This window comes from Phytophthora sojae (genome assembly GCF_000149755.1).
Source record: "Phytophthora sojae unplaced genomic scaffold PHYSOscaffold_2, whole genome shotgun sequence".
In the NCBI taxonomy this organism is placed as follows: Eukaryota; Oomycota; class Peronosporomycetes; order Peronosporales; family Peronosporaceae; genus Phytophthora; species Phytophthora sojae.
The window spans coordinates 6,851,803-6,872,628 of NW_009258116.1; the positions used below are offsets into that span (position 1 = coordinate 6,851,803).

A 20,826-nucleotide genomic window follows, 5' to 3' on the forward strand; every position below is an offset into this window, starting at 1 on the left:
GTTACATCGTAGCCGACGTTATAGATCAAATTTGGAATTTGAATTTGTTGGGCGTTAGACGGCTATCTACCACTACCATTACGATGTACTGGTGTAACCTCACCAACAGTCCACATGCCTCGAGGACGCGAGTCTGCGGTAGTGGTCCACGAAATTATAGTCCACAATCTAACTCGCTAAGAACGATGTCTGTTTGGTTCATTGTTATTTACTTGTGCAGTTAGTTGACTATACTCTCTGTACACCCGATGTCCCTCGTTCTTATTCGATTCCAACACTCTCTGGGGTAATGAGCATTGTTGGTACCATTCTTGCAAGTTTTTACAGGATTGAATGTTGACGGTATTTTACCCAGTCACACAGCTTCGTTGAAATATCTAAGCCCATTTTCTCACTTAACCAACCTGATCGTTTAGCAACTTTCGAGCTTGACGCATGTAGCTGTTATGAATCAAACTAACTCGAGCAGTTTTGAATCCACTGCTCATATTAACTCGCGCGAGTTGTTTTGAATCCACGACTTCATATTAACTCGCGCGAGTTATTTTGAAGTAGACGTTAATCATTCCTAGAGGTCAATAGGCATGTCGGCACGTGGTTGGCACCGTCCTGTTCGCGGCTCAGCTCGCCGCCACCTGTAGACAATGCCTGCGTCCTTTTGGGATACAGCATTGGTTTTGGTGTTGGTGGACCGTGACACGAACTTGCGATATGCGGTGTAATAAACCGCACAGAAAAGCAACCACTTTTGAGTACAGAACCGAGTAGTACAGGATCGGTTCTGTACACAAAAGTGGTTGCTGGTGCCCGTTTGGTGTGGTTGCTGTTGTACAAATTGCAGGTTGTTATCGTACTTTACTCCTTTGCGATCCGCCAGGAGATTTTTTCTTACATGCGGCTACACACAAACACGTGGTGGACAACTTTATCTTGCTTGAAGTCAGAAGTCAGCAGCCGGCTCCCGTCGTCGCCGCGAGGCTTGTTTGATTCCTGCCTGCCGACGGCCCGCTCTTTCCTCTCCATCATCCGCAAAGACCCGGTGGCGTGGACCTGTCGCGTGCGTCAGCATCATTAATCAGAATGTCCATTCTATTACTTCAACTTTGCTGGTAATCCGCCGGTGGACGTTCTGGCGGTGGCCGCCCACGTGGCCCGCTGCAGGCCATAGTGCCGCAGCTACTGTACTACAGACAACGACGGATAAATCCGGCATAACTGAATGACATCCTCCATAGTAAAATGTGCCAGAATTCTCTGTCGGGAACGATAGAGATTGTACAAGGAAATGACATAAAATACACGTAAAAGAGCATAAAGTACGCACAAATCTAGAGTAAGTACTTAAAACCATATGAAATACAAATGCCAAGTATAACTCTCGAAGATGATTGGCTATCTGAATTACTTATTGTAAAAACTACAACATATGTGTGCCGGGTTTTGCGTTGCCGTATTTATCCGTCGTTGTCTGTAGTACATGTTGCGTTCCCTTCGGACCAAAGTTTGGCCGCTCCGGAGAGGTTGGGTGTGCAATACCAGCCAGGAAAGGCCGAGCGCCTTAGCTGAATAATCCGCTTCTAACCTCTACTCATCCGCCTCCGATTCAAAGAAGGAGATTGCAAAGCACCTGCACCACAGAGCGAGCACCAACGCCACCGTTTTTGAAAGCTACAGAGTTGCTGCGCTCGGTATCAGCGGCTGGCGTTGCTGCCGCCTTGGCGATGGGTGTCCTGCGTGGCGCCACGTATGACGAGCAAACAAGCAAGCAAGCGTCTCTGAGTAAGAGGGGCCCGGCCGGCCGGTTCGTGCAGTCGATCGATCGTTGACCGGCTCGGGCGACAGGCAGCGGGCGAGCAGGTCGCCTACAAAGGCAAGCACGCTCGCCCGGCCGCGTGGACCGGGCGCAGGCGTGAGTGAGTGATCGAGCGAGCGCGCGCGGCGAGCGCACTGACGCACTGGATGGGATTGCTCGCCGCTGCAGTCCATCGCGCCGCTGCCTAGCAGCTGGGAGCCGCGACGGGAGCGGGTGATCGACGGGAGGTTGAAGTGTCACGACGCCGCGGCCGCCGTAAAAGTACCTGTGCACCTGTATTGCACTGAAGTGCCTGTCGCCGTTTGACATGCAAGTTGCGAGCCGCAAGCGAGCGATGGGTGCACGCGATGGGCGAGGTGCGGGTCTCACCCGGATGCTCGCGAGCGACAGCCCAGCACAGCTGCAGTCCAATGCGATCCTCTGCCTTGTGTGGGCGGGCTTCTCGCAGGAAGCTCAAGCTGCTGCGAAGAATCAAAGACCAGCATGAGATGCAAGCTAAAAATACAAGAAACAGTTACCGGCAAGCAAGAAACACCGAACAATGTCAAGATGCGAAAATGCTCGTCGCGTGTTAAATACTACGTAGTAGGAAGACTGTTACGCCTCTATACTATCCTCGGCTATTGTACTGTTCGTTGGCGGCACTGCCGGGGTCTGCCGCCGCTGCGTCTATCGGCAGAGGTCGGTGCGGCGACCCGAGTTGGTGCTGTCACCGCCGTCGCCGCTGCTGCTGTTGCTGCTGTTGCATTAACAGCTTGTTGGCTGGATGGCCGGGCGGCCGTGGTGGTTCTTGAGGCCTGCCTACCTGCCTGTTGGCGAGCGGCAACGGGAAGCTGCGCGTGAGCTTGCATGCTTGCACTCTTGCTTGTCAAGGTAGCTTCACCGGGTACGGACGGACGCGCTCATGCCAAGAAGTGGCGCAGGATCTGCAGCTCGTCCGCGGCCAGGTCGCCCGCGGGCGCGGCCGAGAACGCAATGGGCTTGATGTTGCTGCTACTGCTCCTGCTGCTCTGCTTGTCGTCGATGCAGTCCAGGTCCAGCGCGCTGGCGATGCTGGCCACCACGTGGCTCTCCCACTTGCTCAGGTCGCTGCTGCTGCTGGCGCGCTCCTCGGCGCGGGCCTTCTTCTTGGGGGAGATCACGCGCTCCTCGAGCGGCGAGCCGGCGACCTCGTCGAGCGACGTGGGGGACGCGGCCTCGGCCACGGAGGCGTCGCTGAGCTTGCGCTTGCGCGGCGACAGCGCGGGGCGCTGCACCGACAGGGGCGACTGCGGGGCGGAGACGCTGCTGCTGCTAGCTACGGGCGAGGGCATGGTCTCTGTGGCTGAGGGTGGTGGTGGGTGGTCTGTGCGCGTGCGCGGCTTGGATGCTGCTGGCCACGGTGCGAATCGGAATGTGAGCTGGGTTGGCATGCATGCGCCCGTTACAGTGGAGGTGCGTGTTTGGGTGTCGTCATGCTTGCTGGCGCCGCCTGGGTGCGGTGGCTCTTCTGGTCGCACGCGTCCAGATCCTGCTGCTGCGCTTCTGCTCTCTTCTTCAAAGCGACGTTGGACAAATCTGGCCGCTGCTTTCGGGGGAACTCCTCGCAGGCAGAGAAGGGCTCGGTGCGGAGCCGGGCAACGGCTGGCTGGCGTGGGGTGATGGCCGGCGCCGCGGTCTGTGCAGGCTGGCTGTCGCACCAGGCGCTGAAACGGGGCGGGCTCAACTCAGACAGGCCTGGTGAAACGTGGCGCCCGGATTGCGCTTGCAATCGGTTTCGGCCGTTCCGGGTGTTTCTATTGTCGGCGCCCGGCTCTCGTCCGCGCCAGCGAGTGGATCCATTCCAAATCGAAGGCGCGCAGCCAGGCCGCGGGCCCATCACTCGACGTGCGATCCGCCAGGTGCCACTCTCGCGAAGGGGTGCGCGCGTGTGTGTGTCATCAAATGGAAGGGGGGCCGCCCTATCCCAGCAGATGAGGGTTTTCGCCGCCCTCGGCACATCTGCGAAAAGGGAAGGCCTGCTGCAACCGTAGTGTCAGGGCCCGCCCGCCACCGACCAGAACAGCGGCGGCGGCGGCGAATCTGCCGAGGGCGTATGTCAGGCCGGCCGTGAGATACAATACGTAGCAGCGGGGCAAGAAGTCGCGGCCCGATCCCATGCTCGCTCGCTCGGCAGCGCGGCAGATCGAGCATCGCTCCTGCGAATCCCAGGGCAGCTCGAAAGCCGGGCGGCTGGGCTGGGCTGGCCGCTGGACGCGAGACCGAGGTGAATCCTCCTCCTCCTCCTCCTCGAAGGAATGGATCAGGCGGCCGACGACGACAGGCTCGGCCTCATATCCTATGGCTGCGAGCAGCAGCAGCAGCGGAGACTTCGGCGGCCTTATGCGAACGGTGTTCTCACTCACTTCTGGCGCCCATCCCTCGGGGGCGTTACACCCGCCCGGATCGCGATTGCAGCCAGCAGATATGCCCCGGGAACGAAGGACGCTCAAAGCACCTGGCTGCTGCTGCCGGTGCTGGCCAGATGCGATGGCCGGCACGCACAGCACTCGTGATGCACATGCATACGCCATACGCACGTGTACAGTACATCCTCGGCGCGCAACGGCCTTGACCCGCAGCTTTGACCGCCGCCAGCCGGCCAATTTTTTTAGTGCACGATCTTACCCGCCACGATCGCTTCAACCGTCCGCAACGGCGCAACGACGAGGCGCGCAGACGAGCCCGTGTTTTCAGCTTCGACTAAGCCATGACTGACGAGAGACGGGGCGCGACCGTTTCTGGGCGCGACGAGCGAGTGTCAATGTAACTGACACTATGTTTCGCAGCAGATAATAGAAGACTTAACTAGCTGGCTATGTACTGCGCAATTCAGTTATTTATACAATTTATAGCGTGTATACCAATAGCAAGCAAAAAGTCGAAATTAGAAGAGAGGAGCGCTATATCTGCACGCCGTCGATATATTTTCTAACTGCGCAACTGTGAGATAACAAGACTGCAGCATTCCATGATAAGATGCCGCTCCGAATATAATCAGCTTCTAGAATCTTTCCTTTTAACAGTGCAGCTTCGAAGTACGAGCTCAACAGCGAAACAAGGCTAAAAGAAGAAAGCTGAGAGCTTATTTTGATCGTTCAGTCCGCTGAGGTACTTAAGTACAAATATAGATAAGGCCTTGTATGATTCTTTGAATACTCTCATTTCAAAAATGGCGCGCAGATGCCATCTCTGCAGGAAGGTGTTCTCCAGCATCAGCAGCCTTCGCCGACACCTCGAGCACCGCGTCTGCCAGAAGCCTCGCCGTGCATCGTTGACGAAGGAGCAAATCAACGCCCAAGCGCGGGTGCGATATCACCAGCAAAAACACGGAGCATCTACGTCTATCCAGGTACAGGCTGCTGCCACTGTTGTTGCTACTACTGCCGATGGCGTGTCAACCACCGTCCCTATCGAAATGGCTACAGTGGAATCTATGATCAGCGATACTGCCCTCGCTGCATCGCCTCCGGCGACTCCGCCGGCAGCAACCCTCGAGTGTGCTATATGCTGCGATGATGTAGAGGACCCAATTTCGGAGACATCGTGCCAGCATTGTTTTTGTACAACTTGTCTGCTTGAAGTGTACCAGCGTCATGGGAGTCGCGCTGTTTATCCCATGTGTCGGGCTCTCCTCAACCTGTTCAGCGCCGACATCGAGGATTCTGTCAACGAGGCACCTGTTCCAACTCGTCCGGTAGCATCTTATCCTCTACCAGCATCTTATCCGGTGCCTGATGTCGTTGACATCACCGCATCCTCGCCATCACCCCCGGAAAGTGCGCACGACTCAGACAGTGACTACATTGAGTAAATATCTCTACAAAATTATAATTTATAAAATGTAAAAGGTTTATAAGATAATCTTATGTTTTCGTCAACCCAAAAATCTTATTCGAGTAGCACCGTGACTGGCTGTGCATACTTTATCTAAGTTAGCTTTAGGTGCATCCAAATGACTAATTTCGGTGATGGAACGTGCTTACTGAAGTTAAGTCGAATACTTGGTGTCAATCTTATGCCTTTTCAATGATCGATTGTTCATACATACTTCTAATGACTTTTTGTATACAAATGTCAAGTCAGCTCGATGATCCATGGTGCATACATTGTTTAAGTGTCTAAAACCCTTAAGAGTGAGTAGATCTAATTAGAACACATATTAACGATTGCAAGCAATATGCATGTATGTATTGAATGCAGAAAACTAGTAGTGAAGTTTCACTACTGTGGGCTCATGAGCTTAAAACTCCTGCGAGAGTTCTTGGGAGCCCATAACAGTCGAGGTATGAGAGCCCAGAATCGCGCTAAGACCAGAGCATGGGCTTGATCCGGGCGAGGAGCTTGTCGTCGCACTGAAAGAGTTGCGGGCTCCGGTTGTGCTGGCATGGGATCGTGCGCGCACGCATGCTTGAGTGGGAGCTTGAGCTTGAGTTGGAAGCCGTGGACTCGACGGACGAACGGGCACTGGCTCGCTTGGCTTCCGCAACGACGCGATCGCGTTCGCGCTTTTTGCGCTGAGCCTCAGACATCGAGACGTAACGCGTCAAAATTTGCGAGTACCGATCCTGGTCATCGGCCTGTAGAGGATGCAGCTTGGCGTGAATGTTGGTAAGTGCCACGCAGATGTTCACGATCCTGTCGAACTTTGCCTCACTCCACGTGAACGTAGTGCTCACCACGCGCCAGAGTGTCGTCATGCGGCCAAAGTAGTTCTCCACCAAAACACGATCCGATGAAACGCGCCGGTTACGACTCTCCTCGTCGTACGTCAGAGGTCCGCCACGAGGACGACGCTTCGGTATGATGGTGCGCACAGACTTTTCGAGCCCTTGATAACCCTTGTCGGCCAGAACACCCCACATGTTGCCAAACGACGTCGAGCCTTCTCCGTAGTCGTTTCGCCCAGCCTCAGCAGTCGTCTTGTGCAGCAGCCGCTTGTGCACTTCCAGATTCTTCATACAGATGGTTATATCGGACACAGATCCAGGGTAGTGCTTCGACACATGCACCGCCAAGCCTGGTGGTACCACCGCACACTCGATCTTGAAGCCGTACAACTTGTGTTTTCCTGAGAAGTAGTGTTTCTGCTCAGTGAAGCGGCCGGATGGTCGATACGCGGGTTGGAACTTGACGTCCAGTGCGTAGAGCGCGTAGGGATAGTTGGTGAACTGCTGGTTGCAGCGCTCTTGGCTTGTCATCGTGACGTTCGTAACGTTGCGCTCCATCAGCACTTCTTCCACCAAAGACCATATCTACATGCACAGACAGTGAGTCAAATATCATGCGCTCATTCTTGTCTGCACTATGACGTGTTCTTACCTTGTTGACCATCTTCTCGAACGTTGGCGGCAGCATCCGGAAGTCCGTCGCGTGTTTGAGCCAGCTGTCGTGATGCTTGAGGACTGTCAGGGACATGAAAAACGCGTCCTTAGCGCTGACCTTGTGCCGTCTGCCACGGCCAAGATTCCAGGCTGGTAGAAGCTTCTCCTCCACCTGCTCCCATAGCAGCGAGAACTCGTCTTCGGTGAAGTTCGTCATGGACTTGAGAGCGTTGGGGCCCAGGTCGTGGACGAAAGACAGCATGACAGGAGCGTCGTCTTCGACAGTCGGTTCTTGTTCTTGGTGGTCCAGATACTCGCTGAATTCATGGTGGGAGAGCGCAAGGGAGTTGGTATGCTCTTAACAGCCGCGCTAAGGTGTCGGCGACCGACGGCTGTTGGCTTGTCATGCCGTTCTGAAAATGACGACGTCTTTCCGTACGGTCAGTGACTTCGGCGCCAGATGAACGGATGGTGCTCAGAATACTAGGCGGATTGGATGGATAAGAGCTGCCGGGAAGCCTTGATTGCACAGATCGTCATGGCACCTCTTACCACCACCTACTCCACTTACGCAGTTACAGCTGTAAGCATTGTTCCGAGAGTTTTTATTCTAAATCTTACTTTCTCCGTAATGTGTGTCAGATTCGGTACACGCTGTAAATTTGCAAGACATAACGACTTTCGCAGTTTTTATACCTAAAAGTAGTTGTATCGCACATTGATTAGCTCGATCATGAATACAATGTTTTACCATCTCTTGTTCAGTTTCAGACCATTTTCGAATTCCTAGCTGTTTTTGGTTGTGGCACAGTCAGTAATATGTTACGAGGAAAAATCAATTTTAGGGGACAAAATCAAATTTAAGAGTATTTTTTTCAGTGTATCCATATATTGTAAATCGGCGGGTTTATTGGCGGCAAAGTCACATACTTCGCTGTAGATACGCAATAGCCTGGCACGTCTAATGTGTGCCCGGAAGGCAGGTAACTGCGTTACGACTCACTTTCGATTTTAGCGCACGCCCCGAATAGCTGAGCACAGGCTGGAGGGATCGAGAGTGACACAAGTGCAGGGGTTTCACCTTGGAGAAGTATACTGAAACCAAGTCAACTGAGGCAAGGAGCAATGCCTCCGCCTCTCCATCCGGACCCCAGAAGGAGTGGCGAGGATGGAGGTCCAAGATCGATGGTGGACGACCGAGGTGGGCAGCGAGAAGAGAAGACGACAGCTGATGACCATGAACGGCACCTCGAACGCGAAATAACGGAAGAAAGCGGTCAAAACGCCAGAGAAGGAGAGCCCAATGGCCGGGAACAGCAAACAAGTGCGTCATCAGAACAAGGAGAGTGTGAGAACGCCGAGAAAAATGAAGAGCCACGATATAGAAGTGAGAGTGACGATGAAGCTGCTTCTGTAAGTGGGGACGACGAGCAGAGTCAAGATAGGAGGGACACGCAGGAGAACCAGCATGGTGAAGCGGGTGAGGAGGCCAGCCAAGCGGGATCTGCTGAAGAAGACAAGCCAGAAGAGGGTAAGACTGGGATTCCGACGGAAGAGATTTGGACAGCTTTAGTTTCAGCTCTGAAAGCGCACCCTAAGGGGACCTACTTAGTGGAATGGAAGAGCACGGTGAAAACATTGTTCAACATTGAGCACGACAGACTGCCAATTCGATCGCACCTTGTGCCGCAGCAGAAACAACGATACCCCAACCTAACCGACGCAGAGGTCACAGATTTGCTGGAGTTCATAGCTGTCGCGCAGGAGAAGGAGCCGATGCAGTATGCAGATTGGCAACGTAGAGTAGCTATCATCTGCAAGAAATTGTATGCGGAACCCAGAATGCTGTCGGACATACTCGTCCAAACCACGAGTCAGCTCAGATGGACCCCAGCACCAGTACTAGACAAGTGGTCTCAAGTAGTCAAGGGTTCTAGAGTGCACGAGAACACACCGCAGGGGCAGCATCGAGTGGACTTCAAACCCTTCACGTTCAATCCGTCGGTGTATGCCCAAGACGACATCAAAAGACTCGAGTCGCTGTGCCTGCGACGGAGTGAGCAAGGAAGTCAGGGTCAGTTGAGAGCAGGAACGCAGGATGAATGGACGATCATTAAAGGTATGCTTGAAGGGCATATTGCATGCCGAGAGTTACCACCATTCGTGAAGCATGTGCTAGATGAAGACACGCGTCTTCGACTGTATGGAACAGTTCAGGCTCAAGTGGAAGGAGAACTCACGCTGCGGTTGGGAGGGCGTGATAAACTCCATGCGTCACAGCAGAGCACGAAGGCCATCGTGGAAGCAATTTTAAGAGCAGCGGAACCAGGGGCAACTCAAAGTCTGTACAACTTCGTAAACGCCCTGAAAACCGTGAGCTACAACAGAGTGAAGAAGGAAATTCACTTTTATTTCTTCACGAGGGCGACAGCAGCGTCAATGACTAGTGTGCCCATTCCTTTCCGCGGAAAAGTGTACGGCTTGCGAAATGTGCATGCCGAGGCTTCGAGAAACGCATGGGAGAATCAGCGCAGCTCGAACGGAATCGCCGGAGTGCGTCCAAACGTGTACGAAATTCGCCTACACAATGTGACGAGGTTTGTCGAGATTGGGAAACTAAAAGCGTATTTACGCAAGCACATTCCGATGGATTTCTCGATGGAGCCGCTAGATCAGTGCAACCCGAAAGCTCATCTGTCGTCAGTATGGCAACTGCAATTTCAGTTGGCAGGATGCCCAATATTCCTGGAAGGAATAGTGCGCATCCACTGGTTCGGACACAATCTCATTGTGCAACATCCGAGAACGCCGCTAAGACTTCTCTGTCGTAACTGCGGAGGACAAGGTCATAGAATGTTACACTGCAATGAGCAGGAGGAAGAGAAGATGGCAAAAGGCACCAAAACGGTAACAGAAGCGGGGCTCACTGGGCTCGAGGATCTGGCTAAGCCGTTCTCGAGCATGGAAGACATCCGCCAAGATGCCGAAGCACGACTACAGCGACAGCAGCAGAAGAAACGTGATGAAAAGAAGGAGAGTGAGGCTTCCATGGCAAATGGGGTTCGAGACTCACAAGGACCAACGTACCGGGTAAGTGAATCGGCAGGAGCAAGGATCAGAATTCCGCCAACGAGAGTACCAAAAGTAGTGATTCAGACAAGAAATGCCAGCAAAACAATGACATCAGCTTCAAGGGATGGGGGGGAGCCTGTCGTGGATGATGAAGATCCAATAAAGACGAAAGAAAGCAAAAGTCGCCTGGATGAGAAGCAGCAGAGCCGTGATCACAACAACGAAGTAGAATCACAAGAAAAATAGCAGCTCCAGGAATTTTGATGGCAGAGCTCAAACGCGAACGAGATGCTTTGGAGGCCTTAGGGGGGCAGGTGAAAACGGAGCCTAGTGCTCGTCTGGACTTTCACAAGCCATCACCAAAGGCGTCGGAACCAGACACGTGGGAGGAGGTAGAGCAGTGTGCAGGCATCCGACTAGTGAAGACCATGATGAATGGAAACTGTCAGGCAACAGCTCTAGCGCAAGCACTAGTGGATGATGATCTTCATGCGTATCCAACGCATCTAGAAGAAATGGTTGCGACGCTGAAAAGAGGAATTCGCGTAATGGCTCTAACGAACCTGGAAAAACAATTCCCGCACCAAGCACGGCGAGAGGCGCTAACCGAAGTGGGCAGAGGATTTCCCACTATGTCAAGACCAAACTCACTCAAGCTGTTCCGGCAGTACCTAGATGAGTACGCATCCACTACTTCGAATGTGGAAGCAACGCTGGCGATGGTGCCGCGGAAAAATTGGGGGTGCAGTGACACTCTCATGGTAGCAGCGAACCTACTTCAGCGAGATATATTCGTCTTAGGCAAGGACGCAATGGGGCAGAAAGGATGGCAGTGCACGAAGTACACCTTTGGAACCAGGACAAAAGCCAAAGAGTCCTTCGTCAAAGGTCTGCAATACAGACTGGAGATAAGGGGGTGCATCCAACTGCTTGTCGAGGCCAAGAAGAAGGCAATAGAGGATGAAATGCCGATGCCTATCGTGCTGAAGTATACAAAAGAGCATTATTCAGCGTACGTACACCACGGGATTCCGCTGCAGAATCCACAAGAACTCAGTGGTCAGGACATGGAGATTGATGAGACTGCAGAAGAAAAGGAGGACGGGGTTCAACGTTCACTCGTGGCGGAGTTCATTTCTGATGAAGATTCGCCGTCAGAAGATGAATACGTAGCGCCTGATGGATCAAACGACGTACCGCGGAGTTTAGTTCCATACGAAGAAAGCAAGCGGATCCATACAAACGCGAGCATGTTTCAACGCCGAACGTCAAAGTGCGGGTGAGAGGAGCTACGATTAACCATCACAACGCGGCGGTTGCCATATAAGCGTGGAAAACCAGAAACAGGAGTTGCAACAGCACGAGCAGAAGTAGAGGCTGACAATCGGCCTCCATGGGTAGATCAGTGGAACGCATTTGAGCAGACATGGCCTACCAGGGCGGGGAGCTTTCCACGAGCGGACGGCTCGAGTGATGTGTGGTTCAAAGCAGCCACTGAAGCCCCCGAGGCCTTGTTAGAAGCTTTGCGCCATTTCCCCTTTAGAGAGGAAGTGCTGCAATTGCTGAATGCAGAGACCCTGTCCACGTGGATGGAGCCAAGGCGACGTGAATGCATTGTGGACGGCCTGATGTCAGTAGCGGTAAAATCACGAACGCAAGAAACGAAAAGGTGGCTCGAGAAGTGGAGTGGTCGATGGAATGCAGCTGACACTGAAGAGGACATGGCCGCAGTGGTGAACAGCAAAGACGACTGGGAGAAGCTACGGTCCTTAAAGTACGGAGCAGATGAACTATTGCACTTGTGTGACCCTAGTCTCCGCACAGTGGGAGCAATTCATCTGCTCTGCGCGGAGATGTATGCAGAAGAAGAACGTGCGTTGACAGGCATAGAGGTCTCACACGATGTTAGCACACCAGCTAAGGTGAGGCTTCACCTAAAAGTGTTGCAGAAAAATACGGACTACCATACAGCGCTCAGCGGTTCTCACCAGGAAGTTAACTGGGCTCAAGTGAGCGACTTTTTCGTGAATGCTGTAGCGCAGATTGAAGGCGATGACAGTCAATCCTATTAGATCCAAAGTAGTATTTCCTGTCGAGCCAGCTGAGGAGCGCTGGCCAGGAGCAGCAGAGGATGTATATGGGAGAGCAGCCATCTTGGATGGCGCATTCTATGATCCGTCCAAAAAGACCGAGGAGGGAAGAGCGTATGATGGAATACGGTACGCGAGTCAGAATGTGAGAGGGTTCGCCAGCAAAACAAGGAAAAAGTGGTATTCAGCATGGAAACAGACTCCAAGTAGATCAAGACCGAGTGTTTGGTTACTGCAGGAAACCCATGTTGCGTCGGATGAGGATGCTAAAAAGCAGCGACAGCATTGGAATCGAATGTGGGGACTGCGACGACCAGCAGATAAGCTGTCCTACTGGAGTCAACACGCGAATAAGACAGGAGGGGTTGGAATCTTGTTGGATCCGGCAGTAGCAAAGCAGTCTGAGCCATGGCAACGACACAAATGGACAAAGCGAGCGATGGCATTAGAAGTACAAGGCTGTATCGTAGTCAATATCTATGCCCCAAACAAGTATCAAGAGCGAGAGCGCTTCTTCAAAAATCTACGGGAGTGGCCATGGCCGCAAAACAAACCTGTGATCATGGGTGGGGATTTCAATTGTGTATTGGATCCTCAGCTAGATAGAAAAGGGTACACAGGAGCTACTAAACCTGAAAGCAGAGAGCTGGAACAGTTGCTCGACGAGAGGTTGTGGCAGGATGCACGTGTGCTGGTAGGGGGAGCAGAGGAAGATGCAGAGGTGGCTCCACATCACCACTACACGTACTGGACTACGACGGCAGCGAGTCGAATTGACCGAATGTACATTTCAGCGCAGTTAGTTCCAAGGTTTCAATGGTTAGAAGTCCAACTTCCGCCGGTCAGTAGTGATCACCAAACACTGATCATGCATTTGAGGCGCGGAGACGTCGTTAACAAGGTCAACAAAACCGCATCTCGCAGGGTAAAATACCCCATCCGAAGCAGCAACCAGGAACGAGTGAAAACCGAGTTGCGAGCGGAAATGGTTGAGGATTTGGGTGCCGACCAGGAAAGGAGCACCAAGTGAAGTCGTACATCAATGCGTGAAAACGATAAAACGATTATCCAAAAGACTGAAACAGCGACGATACTGGAGAGCAAAGGCCAGGAAACGTAGAGAGCGAGCAGGCATTGCAACGCGGCGAGGTCTGATCGCAGCAAACGTTGAGGAGGCGAAAGTAAGCAAGGAACTCAACACAGGGCACGCACTACAACGGTCGCATGCCAGTGTACGAAGGAGGTTTCGCCGGGTGTCTGTGTGGGAACGTGACCAAACGGTTAGCAGCATACTACCATCTCCTGGGACTGAGTTCGCACCCAAGTCCACCATAGCAGACAAGTTTGCTCAAGAGTGGAATGACATCCAAGGACGGAGCCACCGTACGGTCCCGTTAGATGATCTAAAACGCAGACTAGATGAGTTCGCCACGGTACCATCCGAGAGACGAGTTACCGACAAGGACAACGCGGCGCTTACTACTAACATGGACGAACACGAAGTCGTGGAGGCTATCAGAGCGCTGAATAGAGAAAAAGCGGCAGGACCAGATGGACTGAACAACGACTTTTACAAGGATATGGAAGATGTAATGGCGCCGATCCTGACGAGAGTAGGGAATTCGATCCTTCGAGGCGAGCGCCCACCTCAGACTTTTTTGAGGGGTCTGATAATTCCGTTGAGGAAAAAGGGTGACTCGACGAGCGCTATGGATTACCGGCCGATAACTCTATTGCAAACCAGCTACAAGATTGTGGCTAAGGTGTTGGCAACAAGACTACAAATGTTTCTAGGGCGATTAATTGGAGACTCGCAACAAGGCTTTGTACATGGGAGGAATATGAACAAGACGGTAATGATGATGTTAGCTCACTTAAAAAGTGCGGTGGCGGACCCATTAGCAGACTTAGAAGACAGCGCCGGCATATTACTGCTGGACTTCAAGAAGGCCTACGATACGCTCGATCGTGAATTCATGTTTGCAGTATTAAGCAAGTTCGGCTTTTGTAGTGAATTTGTGGAAGTGATGCGGAACCTACACGCTGGGACAACAGCTAGATTTATGGTCAATGGAGAGCTATCGGATCAGAGCCCGATAGAATCTGGTATCAGGCAGGGGTGCCCGCTGGCACCTTTGCTTTTCATTTTAGCTGCTGAGATCCTTGGGCTAGCGCTGGCACAAGAATCGCAAATTGCGGGTGTAGCAGTGCCGGGTGACAAGGAGCGGCGCGAGCACTAGTTCTCTGCGTTTGTCGACGACTCGACGGTTTTTATGCAAAAGGCAAAGCAACTGCCGCGTGTGCTCAAGGTAGTCCGAAGGTTTGGTGAGTTATCGGGGCTCCGAGTGCAGCCGGCGAAAAGCGTGTTTATAAGTTTGAACACCGCCGTCGAGTACAGAAAAACGATTTTGGGTATCCCAGTTCTCAGACATGGAGAGACGACCCGGTGTCTGGGGTATCAAGTAGGGACTGCGGAGATGCGTGATGTGAATTGGGCAGATCGAATTCGCAAAATACAAAGACGTTTGGCCACCGTGTGCAGGGTAGCTACCTCGGTAGAAGACAGAGTGGCAATACTAAATGCGATGGTGCTGCCAGCCGTGACTTTCACTTCTGCAGCGTTCCAACACCAAAGTGGGCGGAGAAAAAACTTCAGTGCCTTCAGAAAAAATTTCTTTGGCAAGCGCACGTGGAAACGAGTGGAGGAAAACACAAGATTAACCCTGGGTTAGTGTTTCTACCAAGAAAGGCAGGAGGAATCGGTTTGGTGTCTATCCCGTTAGCGGTGAAAACACAGCAAGCGAAACATGCATTGCTATGGCTGACTCAAAAACCCGGTCTTTACCTGCAAGCCTGGAAGTTCTGGGTACTCAAGGCCCCGAACAAGTCGGTCTCGCCAAGAACGTCAAATGCAAAAAATCAGAGAGTAGAGCCAGGAATGCAGCTCATCAGTGAATGGCTCCAGCCAGCGGACGAAGAAGTAAAGCAACGAGAAGAAATAGTGGAGACCAATTACGCAACAATCCTAGAGGCGAGCACTAGTTGGTGGGATACTGATGGCAGGTTCGTGATTCAGCTGAATTATGAGGTAGAGCCCTCGCGGCTAGCGTGGCCGGAGCACATTAAATTTTTTGGGGGGACCTTTGGTTGGAGTGATAACCCATGGTTGACAGCACCATCTGGATTTCTGTTAAGCGGGAGAAGATTTTCACGGATAAGGGATGGTACTCTCGATCAACTTGAACCTCGAAAAGAAGCTGAGGGGCGTTTTCGTTTAGCGTCGCGCAGGAATCAAATGAAGGGCGTCGGCACCGTCACAGAACCATGTGCAAGTGGGGGATTATAGTAATCTTACTATCTCCGAGAGATTGGCTAGAAGGTCGGCTCGATCCACCATTCAAATTAAGGCACCCGCCGCAATGGCTACGCAATGTGTCGTGGCGACTAGGGCCAACGGGGCATCTCTCTGGCGCAGCAACCTCACAAGGCACGGCGAGCTGGCAACTCAATTGCAGGCAACTACCCAACGGCATCAACTGGGAGATAGAAGTGGAGAATTGCACAGAAGAAACTACGCAGACTTTACAGAAGTGGGCCCAAGTTGAAGGCGTAGTATTTTACGCACATCCGAGCCTTCATCAGTATCCTTGGACTGTGGAGGAGAGAATCAAGAACAAACATGTATCAAAGGGGCTCAAACGACAAGCCTTCGAACGATTTCGGACAGAATTGCGAGGCGGTATTGGCGTGGTCATAGAGAGACTGGAGACGCAGGCGAAACAAGACCAGTGGCAACGTGGGCTTCAGCAACAACGACCCAAGCAGTTATGGAGCCATGACCATTCCCTAACTCCCTACCAAGTGTGGACGGTGTACAGAATGGCCCTCAGACAGCTAAACATGTTCTTTGAAGGGAGACAACACAGCAATTCATGCAGGAAAACAAGCGCGTGTACCCAAGAAAAGGAAACCCAGAGTCACATTTTCTGGGAATGTCCGTGCGCGGTGGCATGCTGGAAATGGCTAGCTAGACACTGGGGTGGCGCTGACGTGACCGACAGTGGCCTCCTCGGGTACCGAGAGTACTGTGCAGCACGGCAAGCTCCCCCGATTCCGGACTCACTGAAGAGGAGAGTGGCCCTCACGGCGGGGTCTTGCACGGCCAAGCATGAAGACACATTGAAACGTCTTTGGAGAATTTTAGCTACCGTTTGCAGCACAACGCAATGGATGGTGCGCAACAGGCTCATCTTTAAAGGAGAACCAACATCGGTAGAGCAAAGTTGCGTCGAGTTCCGGGTGACGGGAGTTCGTCAGTTGAAGGCAATAGCAAGGAGGGACAAGATGAGTCCACAAACAGTTGAACAAGGCAAGTTGATGGAGGACTGTATCGACAGTTTTCTATTAATCCTTGAACAACCAGGACAAGTACGGGTAAGCAGCATGCAGCTACCAAGAGAATCGCCATTAGTGGTGATGATGAAATCTTCTTCAGGATTTTAATGGCTATCATAGTAGTCCAAATAAAATCTCTTCTACTACAACTGCGTTACGACGCCCCGCCCCCGCGCGAGCGCATGTCGCTCGCTGCGTCGCAGCTGGCTGGCTGGCTAATATTGCTGGGTACTGTAGCTAGCTGCAGCACGGCGCCAAGCACGCCGACCGCGCTCGGAGCATTGGTGCCGCGGCAATTATTTCCCTGCAGAGCTACAGTTTCCTCGCGCGCAGCAGCGCTGGCTGGCCTATCCTTCGATCAAGGAGCGACTGTGCCGAGGCCTCTCCATGCCATGGAGAAGACCGCCACCGCGGCGAGCTGCGATACAATGCCAGTGGCGAATCGGACTCCGAAGTTGGCAGATTTGCAAGCGTGAAAGTCAGACAAGGTTCCAAAACCACCACAAATGCCTGAAAAACACCATGCACGCTGACAAGCACAATACCACGTGTTTTCACCACATCAGAACATTCACAGCCATCACAAAATCACAGGGGACCACAAGAATTTATAAGCAATCATCCCTTAGTGCGCACCAACACAACCGAAAGTATTCATCCAATCGTATACCTCTATTTTAAAGATTTTACCCAATCACATCACGCGCTCCGTGGCCTAAAGTACAACTTGACTGGTCGCGACTGTCCGAGACCTTGCTGCTTCAAACTCTCTCTACTTTCAAACAAGTGCCTTCTCGCCTAGACCCCCCCCCCCCACTCGCTTCTCGACAATGCCCCGCCCGTACGCCTGGAACCTGCTCTGCAGCGGTGTTTCGGCTGAAGACGCCGCTCTCCTTCTCCAAGGAATGAAAACGTGGAAGACTGTCAAGAGCCAGCTAATGTCGTGCGCGGCTTGCAGCAGCGGCACTCCGCACTCTATGCGCTACAAGGCGCTGCGCTGCGCCTGCAAGCACTGCACGGACGCAGTTCCCTACCTGGTCTGCCCGTGGCGGCTGAAGCTGCACGTCTGCCAGGAGACCGACGCCGTCGACATGCACGAGCTGGGCGAGCACCATTCGCGCGCTCGAACGCCGTCCAAGTCGTGCATCACGCCGCAGCAGCGCGACTTCATCAAGGAGATGGCCCGTGAAAACCTGATGCCGCTACGCATCCGACACGCTTTGGGACGCAAGTTTGGTCTCCGTCCTGCCGCGCTACCCAGCCTGCGCTCAGTGCAAAACATTGTGCACCACTTTCGTCGAACGCGGCTGGGCGGCAACGACAAGCGCAAGACGATTGTGGAGGCGGTGCGGACCACGACGCCTTTACGTTCACTAATGCGTACGATACCTCTGGTCTCCCCGAGATTGGAAACGGCTCAGATGCTCGGCCGTTCTTGGTCGGCATGACCACCAAGGCACTCCTGCGCAACGCCGCGCGGGACGCGAGCACCTTTATGCTGAACCTCGACGCTACGTTCAAACTGAACAGCGTCGGTTACCCGGTGCTTGTCTGCGGCATCACCGACGCCACCAGAGCCTTCCACCTGGTGGCGCTCTTCATCACGTCGCAGCTCCAGTACGAGCACTTTGAAGCCGCGCTCGTTGCGTTGCGCCGCGTGTATGCTCGGGTCAACGGCGCCGAGTGGCAGGTGAAATTCGTTCTTGGAGACGCAGACAAGGCACAACACACAGCCTTCCGCAGTGTCTTCGCGGACTGCCCATTAACGTACCTCATGTGCTTCTACCACGTAGTGGCAAAGCTGCGCGAGAGGACTCGCGGATTGAGCTCGGAGCTCTCTACATTAGTGTACAAGGGCGTCTACGACTTGCACTTCGCGCAGAGCAAGAGCGAGTACGTGGACCAGAAGGCGACCATGCTTAAGGAGTGGGCTGGGCACGCAGACCTCGCCGCCTTCGCCACGTACATGAAGTCCCAGTGGTTCGAGGGCAACTTCGCGAACTGGCAGTGCTTTCTTACCCCGCCTGGGTACGCCACCACCGCCAACCCGGTTGAGCAGTTCAACCGGACGCTGAAGCGTGACTACACACACCACCGCCAGCTGAAAATGGGATTGCTGCTTGCGCAGCTACTCGCATGTTGCGACCACCGCTCCATGGCGTTGCCTCGATTCGCGCTCGCGCCTGCCTGCGCAACGACGCTCCAGACCCGCACACATGGGCTTCGTCGCCGTGGCCTGCTAAGCGAAAACGTAGTCACCAGATCCAGCATCGACTTTCTCCTTGGTGACGCCGACCCAGAACTGGTACACGTGCGTGCACTGCCTCCCGTGAGGACGTTCGTCCCGGAGCTCAACCGTGCGAGAGAGGACATGGCGATTTCCGCCCGGTTCGGCGTCCACAACGCGCGCATGGAGGTAGAGGGCCAGCCTCGCACTGGCTGGCCGGTCGATCTTCGGGCTGCATACTGTCCCTGCAAATACCACTTCAAAATGGGGTACTGCTGTCACTTACTGTTTGCCCAGCAGTCCCGCAGCGTTGTGGACGAGTCTGGCGAGGAAATCCTTGTAAACAGGAAGCGAGTTCAAAACGCTGGGCGCCCGCAAAGTATTGGCCACGCGCTTCAGCGTCTGTAGGTAGCAATGATAATAACACACGTTTGCAGCGCTCACATATCCATTATGCTTGCCATTATCAACACAGTAACAGACTAAACCACACATACAGAACGCATCATGTTAACGACGAAGAGATAACACCCCGGAGTAAAGCGTCCACAACAGCTATTACCTTATTGCACTTACGAGATGGTGTCTCGATCCTGCAGCAACCAACATGACGCTCATCGCGTGATGCAGGCAGTCGTCCAGGCAGGCAGCAGCGTCGTCTGCGAGCAGCAGACAACCGACGCCGCACTCCAGTCCAACTCCAGGCGCTGGTCGCGCCAGCCGCGCGCAACATGCCACCGACGATACTTCTGCCCTGCTGTCCACGCGCAGCAGTCCACCTACGACGCGCTCCGCCCGCGCTGCAGCCACCGACGACACCCCCGCCTCACAGGCCGCGCGCTGCAGTTCACCGACGACGCGCCCCACCCGCGCTGCAGCCACCGACGATACTCCGGCTCCGCAGGCAGCGGGCCACAGACGACGATCTCCACGCCTCGCTGAAGGCCGTCCACCCAGCCGAGTTCTTGAATGGGGAGCGGGGAAGGGAGGGAGCTTTCGGGAGGTGAGACGCTTAAACCTAGACCTAACGACAAATTGCAACTGACTGACAGGATGCGCCGATGAGCCGTCTCTGTCATGGTGCTGAGCTGGATCCCATTAGACGTGCCAGGCAATTGCGTATCTACAGCGAAGTATGTGACTTTGCCGTCAATAAACCCGCCGATTTACAATATATGGATACACTGAAAAAAATACTCTTAAATTTGATTTTGTCCCCTAAAATTGATTTTTCCTCGTAACATATTACTGACTGTGCCACAACCAAAAACAGCTAGGAATTCGAAAATGGTCTGAAACTGAACAAGAGATGGTAAAACATTGTATTCATGATCGAGCTAATCAATGTGCGATACAACTACTTTTAGGTATAAAAACTGCGAAAGTCGTTATGTCTTGCAAATTTACAGCGTGTACCGAATCTGACACACATTACGGAGAAAGTAAGATTTAGAATAAAAACTCTCGGAACAATGCTTACAGCTGTAACTGCGTAAGTTGGTAAGAGGTGCCATGACGATCTGTGCAATCAAGGCTTCCCGGCAGCTCTTATCCATCCAATCCGCCTAGTATTCTGAGCACCATCCGTTCATCTGGCGCCGAAGTCACTGACCGTACGGAAAGACGTCGTCATTTTCAGAACGGCATGACAAGCCAACAGCCGTCGGTCGCCGACACCTTAGCGCGGCTGTTAAGAGCATACCAACTCCCTTGCGCTCTCCCACCATGAATTCAGCGAGTATCTGGACCACCAAGAACAAGAACCGACTGTCGAAGACGACGCTCCTGTCATGCTGTCTTTCGTCCACGACCTGGGCCCCAACGCTCTCAAGTCCATGACGAACTTCACCGAAGACGAGTTCTCGCTGCTATGGGAGCAGGTGGAGG

General features: G+C 53.3%; 10 protein-coding genes across 10 annotated transcripts; 8 read left to right on the forward strand and 2 right to left on the reverse strand.

The window, feature by feature from the left end:
- Positions 1-2,358: 2,358 nt before the first annotated feature.
- On the reverse strand, positions 2,359-3,175 carry PHYSODRAFT_285010 (hypothetical protein). The gene has a single exon (XM_009521965.1). It carries the CDS (start codon positions 3,124-3,126, stop codon positions 2,716-2,718), a length of 411 nt encoding a protein of 136 aa, XP_009520260.1. The 5' UTR covers positions 3,127-3,175; the 3' UTR covers positions 2,359-2,715.
- Positions 3,176-3,236: 61 nt separating this feature from the next.
- PHYSODRAFT_326021 (hypothetical protein) lies at positions 3,237-4,365 on the reverse strand (the record flags this gene model as incomplete). The annotated part of the gene is made up of 2 exons (XM_009521966.1): positions 3,237-3,479; positions 3,850-4,365. 2 exons carry the CDS (start codon positions 4,363-4,365, stop codon positions 3,237-3,239), a joined length of 759 nt encoding a protein of 252 aa, XP_009520261.1.
- Positions 4,366-9,147: 4,782 nt separating this feature from the next.
- On the forward strand, positions 9,148-10,005 carry PHYSODRAFT_404317 (hypothetical protein; the record flags this gene model as incomplete). The annotated part of the gene is made up of 1 exon (XM_009521967.1): positions 9,148-10,005. A coding segment is annotated over one exon (858 nt), but the record flags the coding sequence as incomplete, so codon positions are not given.
- Positions 10,006-10,673: 668 nt separating this feature from the next.
- On the forward strand, positions 10,674-11,066 carry PHYSODRAFT_409562 (hypothetical protein; the record flags this gene model as incomplete). Its single annotated transcript, XM_009521968.1, has 1 exon — positions 10,674-11,066. A coding segment is annotated over one exon (393 nt), but the record flags the coding sequence as incomplete, so codon positions are not given.
- Positions 11,067-11,693: 627 nt separating this feature from the next.
- PHYSODRAFT_479086 (hypothetical protein) lies at positions 11,694-12,299 on the forward strand (the record flags this gene model as incomplete). Its single annotated transcript, XM_009521969.1, has 1 exon — positions 11,694-12,299. A coding segment is annotated over one exon (606 nt), but the record flags the coding sequence as incomplete, so codon positions are not given.
- Positions 12,300-12,546: 247 nt separating this feature from the next.
- On the forward strand, positions 12,547-13,555 carry PHYSODRAFT_409340 (hypothetical protein; the record flags this gene model as incomplete). The annotated part of the gene is made up of 2 exons (XM_009521970.1): positions 12,547-13,100; positions 13,312-13,555. Coding segments are annotated over 2 exons (798 nt in total), but the record flags the coding sequence as incomplete, so codon positions are not given.
- Positions 13,556-15,920: 2,365 nt separating this feature from the next.
- PHYSODRAFT_462503 (hypothetical protein) lies at positions 15,921-16,454 on the forward strand (the record flags this gene model as incomplete). The annotated part of the gene is made up of 1 exon (XM_009521971.1): positions 15,921-16,454. A coding segment is annotated over one exon (534 nt), but the record flags the coding sequence as incomplete, so codon positions are not given.
- A 51-nt stretch (positions 16,455-16,505) lies between these two features.
- PHYSODRAFT_376297 (hypothetical protein) lies at positions 16,506-16,781 on the forward strand (the record flags this gene model as incomplete). The annotated part of the gene is made up of 1 exon (XM_009521972.1): positions 16,506-16,781. A coding segment is annotated over one exon (276 nt), but the record flags the coding sequence as incomplete, so codon positions are not given.
- A 761-nt stretch (positions 16,782-17,542) lies between these two features.
- On the forward strand, positions 17,543-18,612 carry PHYSODRAFT_398409 (hypothetical protein; the record flags this gene model as incomplete). The annotated part of the gene is made up of 2 exons (XM_009521973.1): positions 17,543-18,008; positions 18,056-18,612. Coding segments are annotated over 2 exons (1,023 nt in total), but the record flags the coding sequence as incomplete, so codon positions are not given.
- A 207-nt stretch (positions 18,613-18,819) lies between these two features.
- On the forward strand, positions 18,820-19,347 carry PHYSODRAFT_483913 (hypothetical protein; the record flags this gene model as incomplete). The annotated part of the gene is made up of 1 exon (XM_009521974.1): positions 18,820-19,347. One exon carries the CDS (start codon positions 18,820-18,822, stop codon positions 19,345-19,347), a length of 528 nt encoding a protein of 175 aa, XP_009520269.1.
- Positions 19,348-20,826: the final 1,479 nt, after the last annotated feature.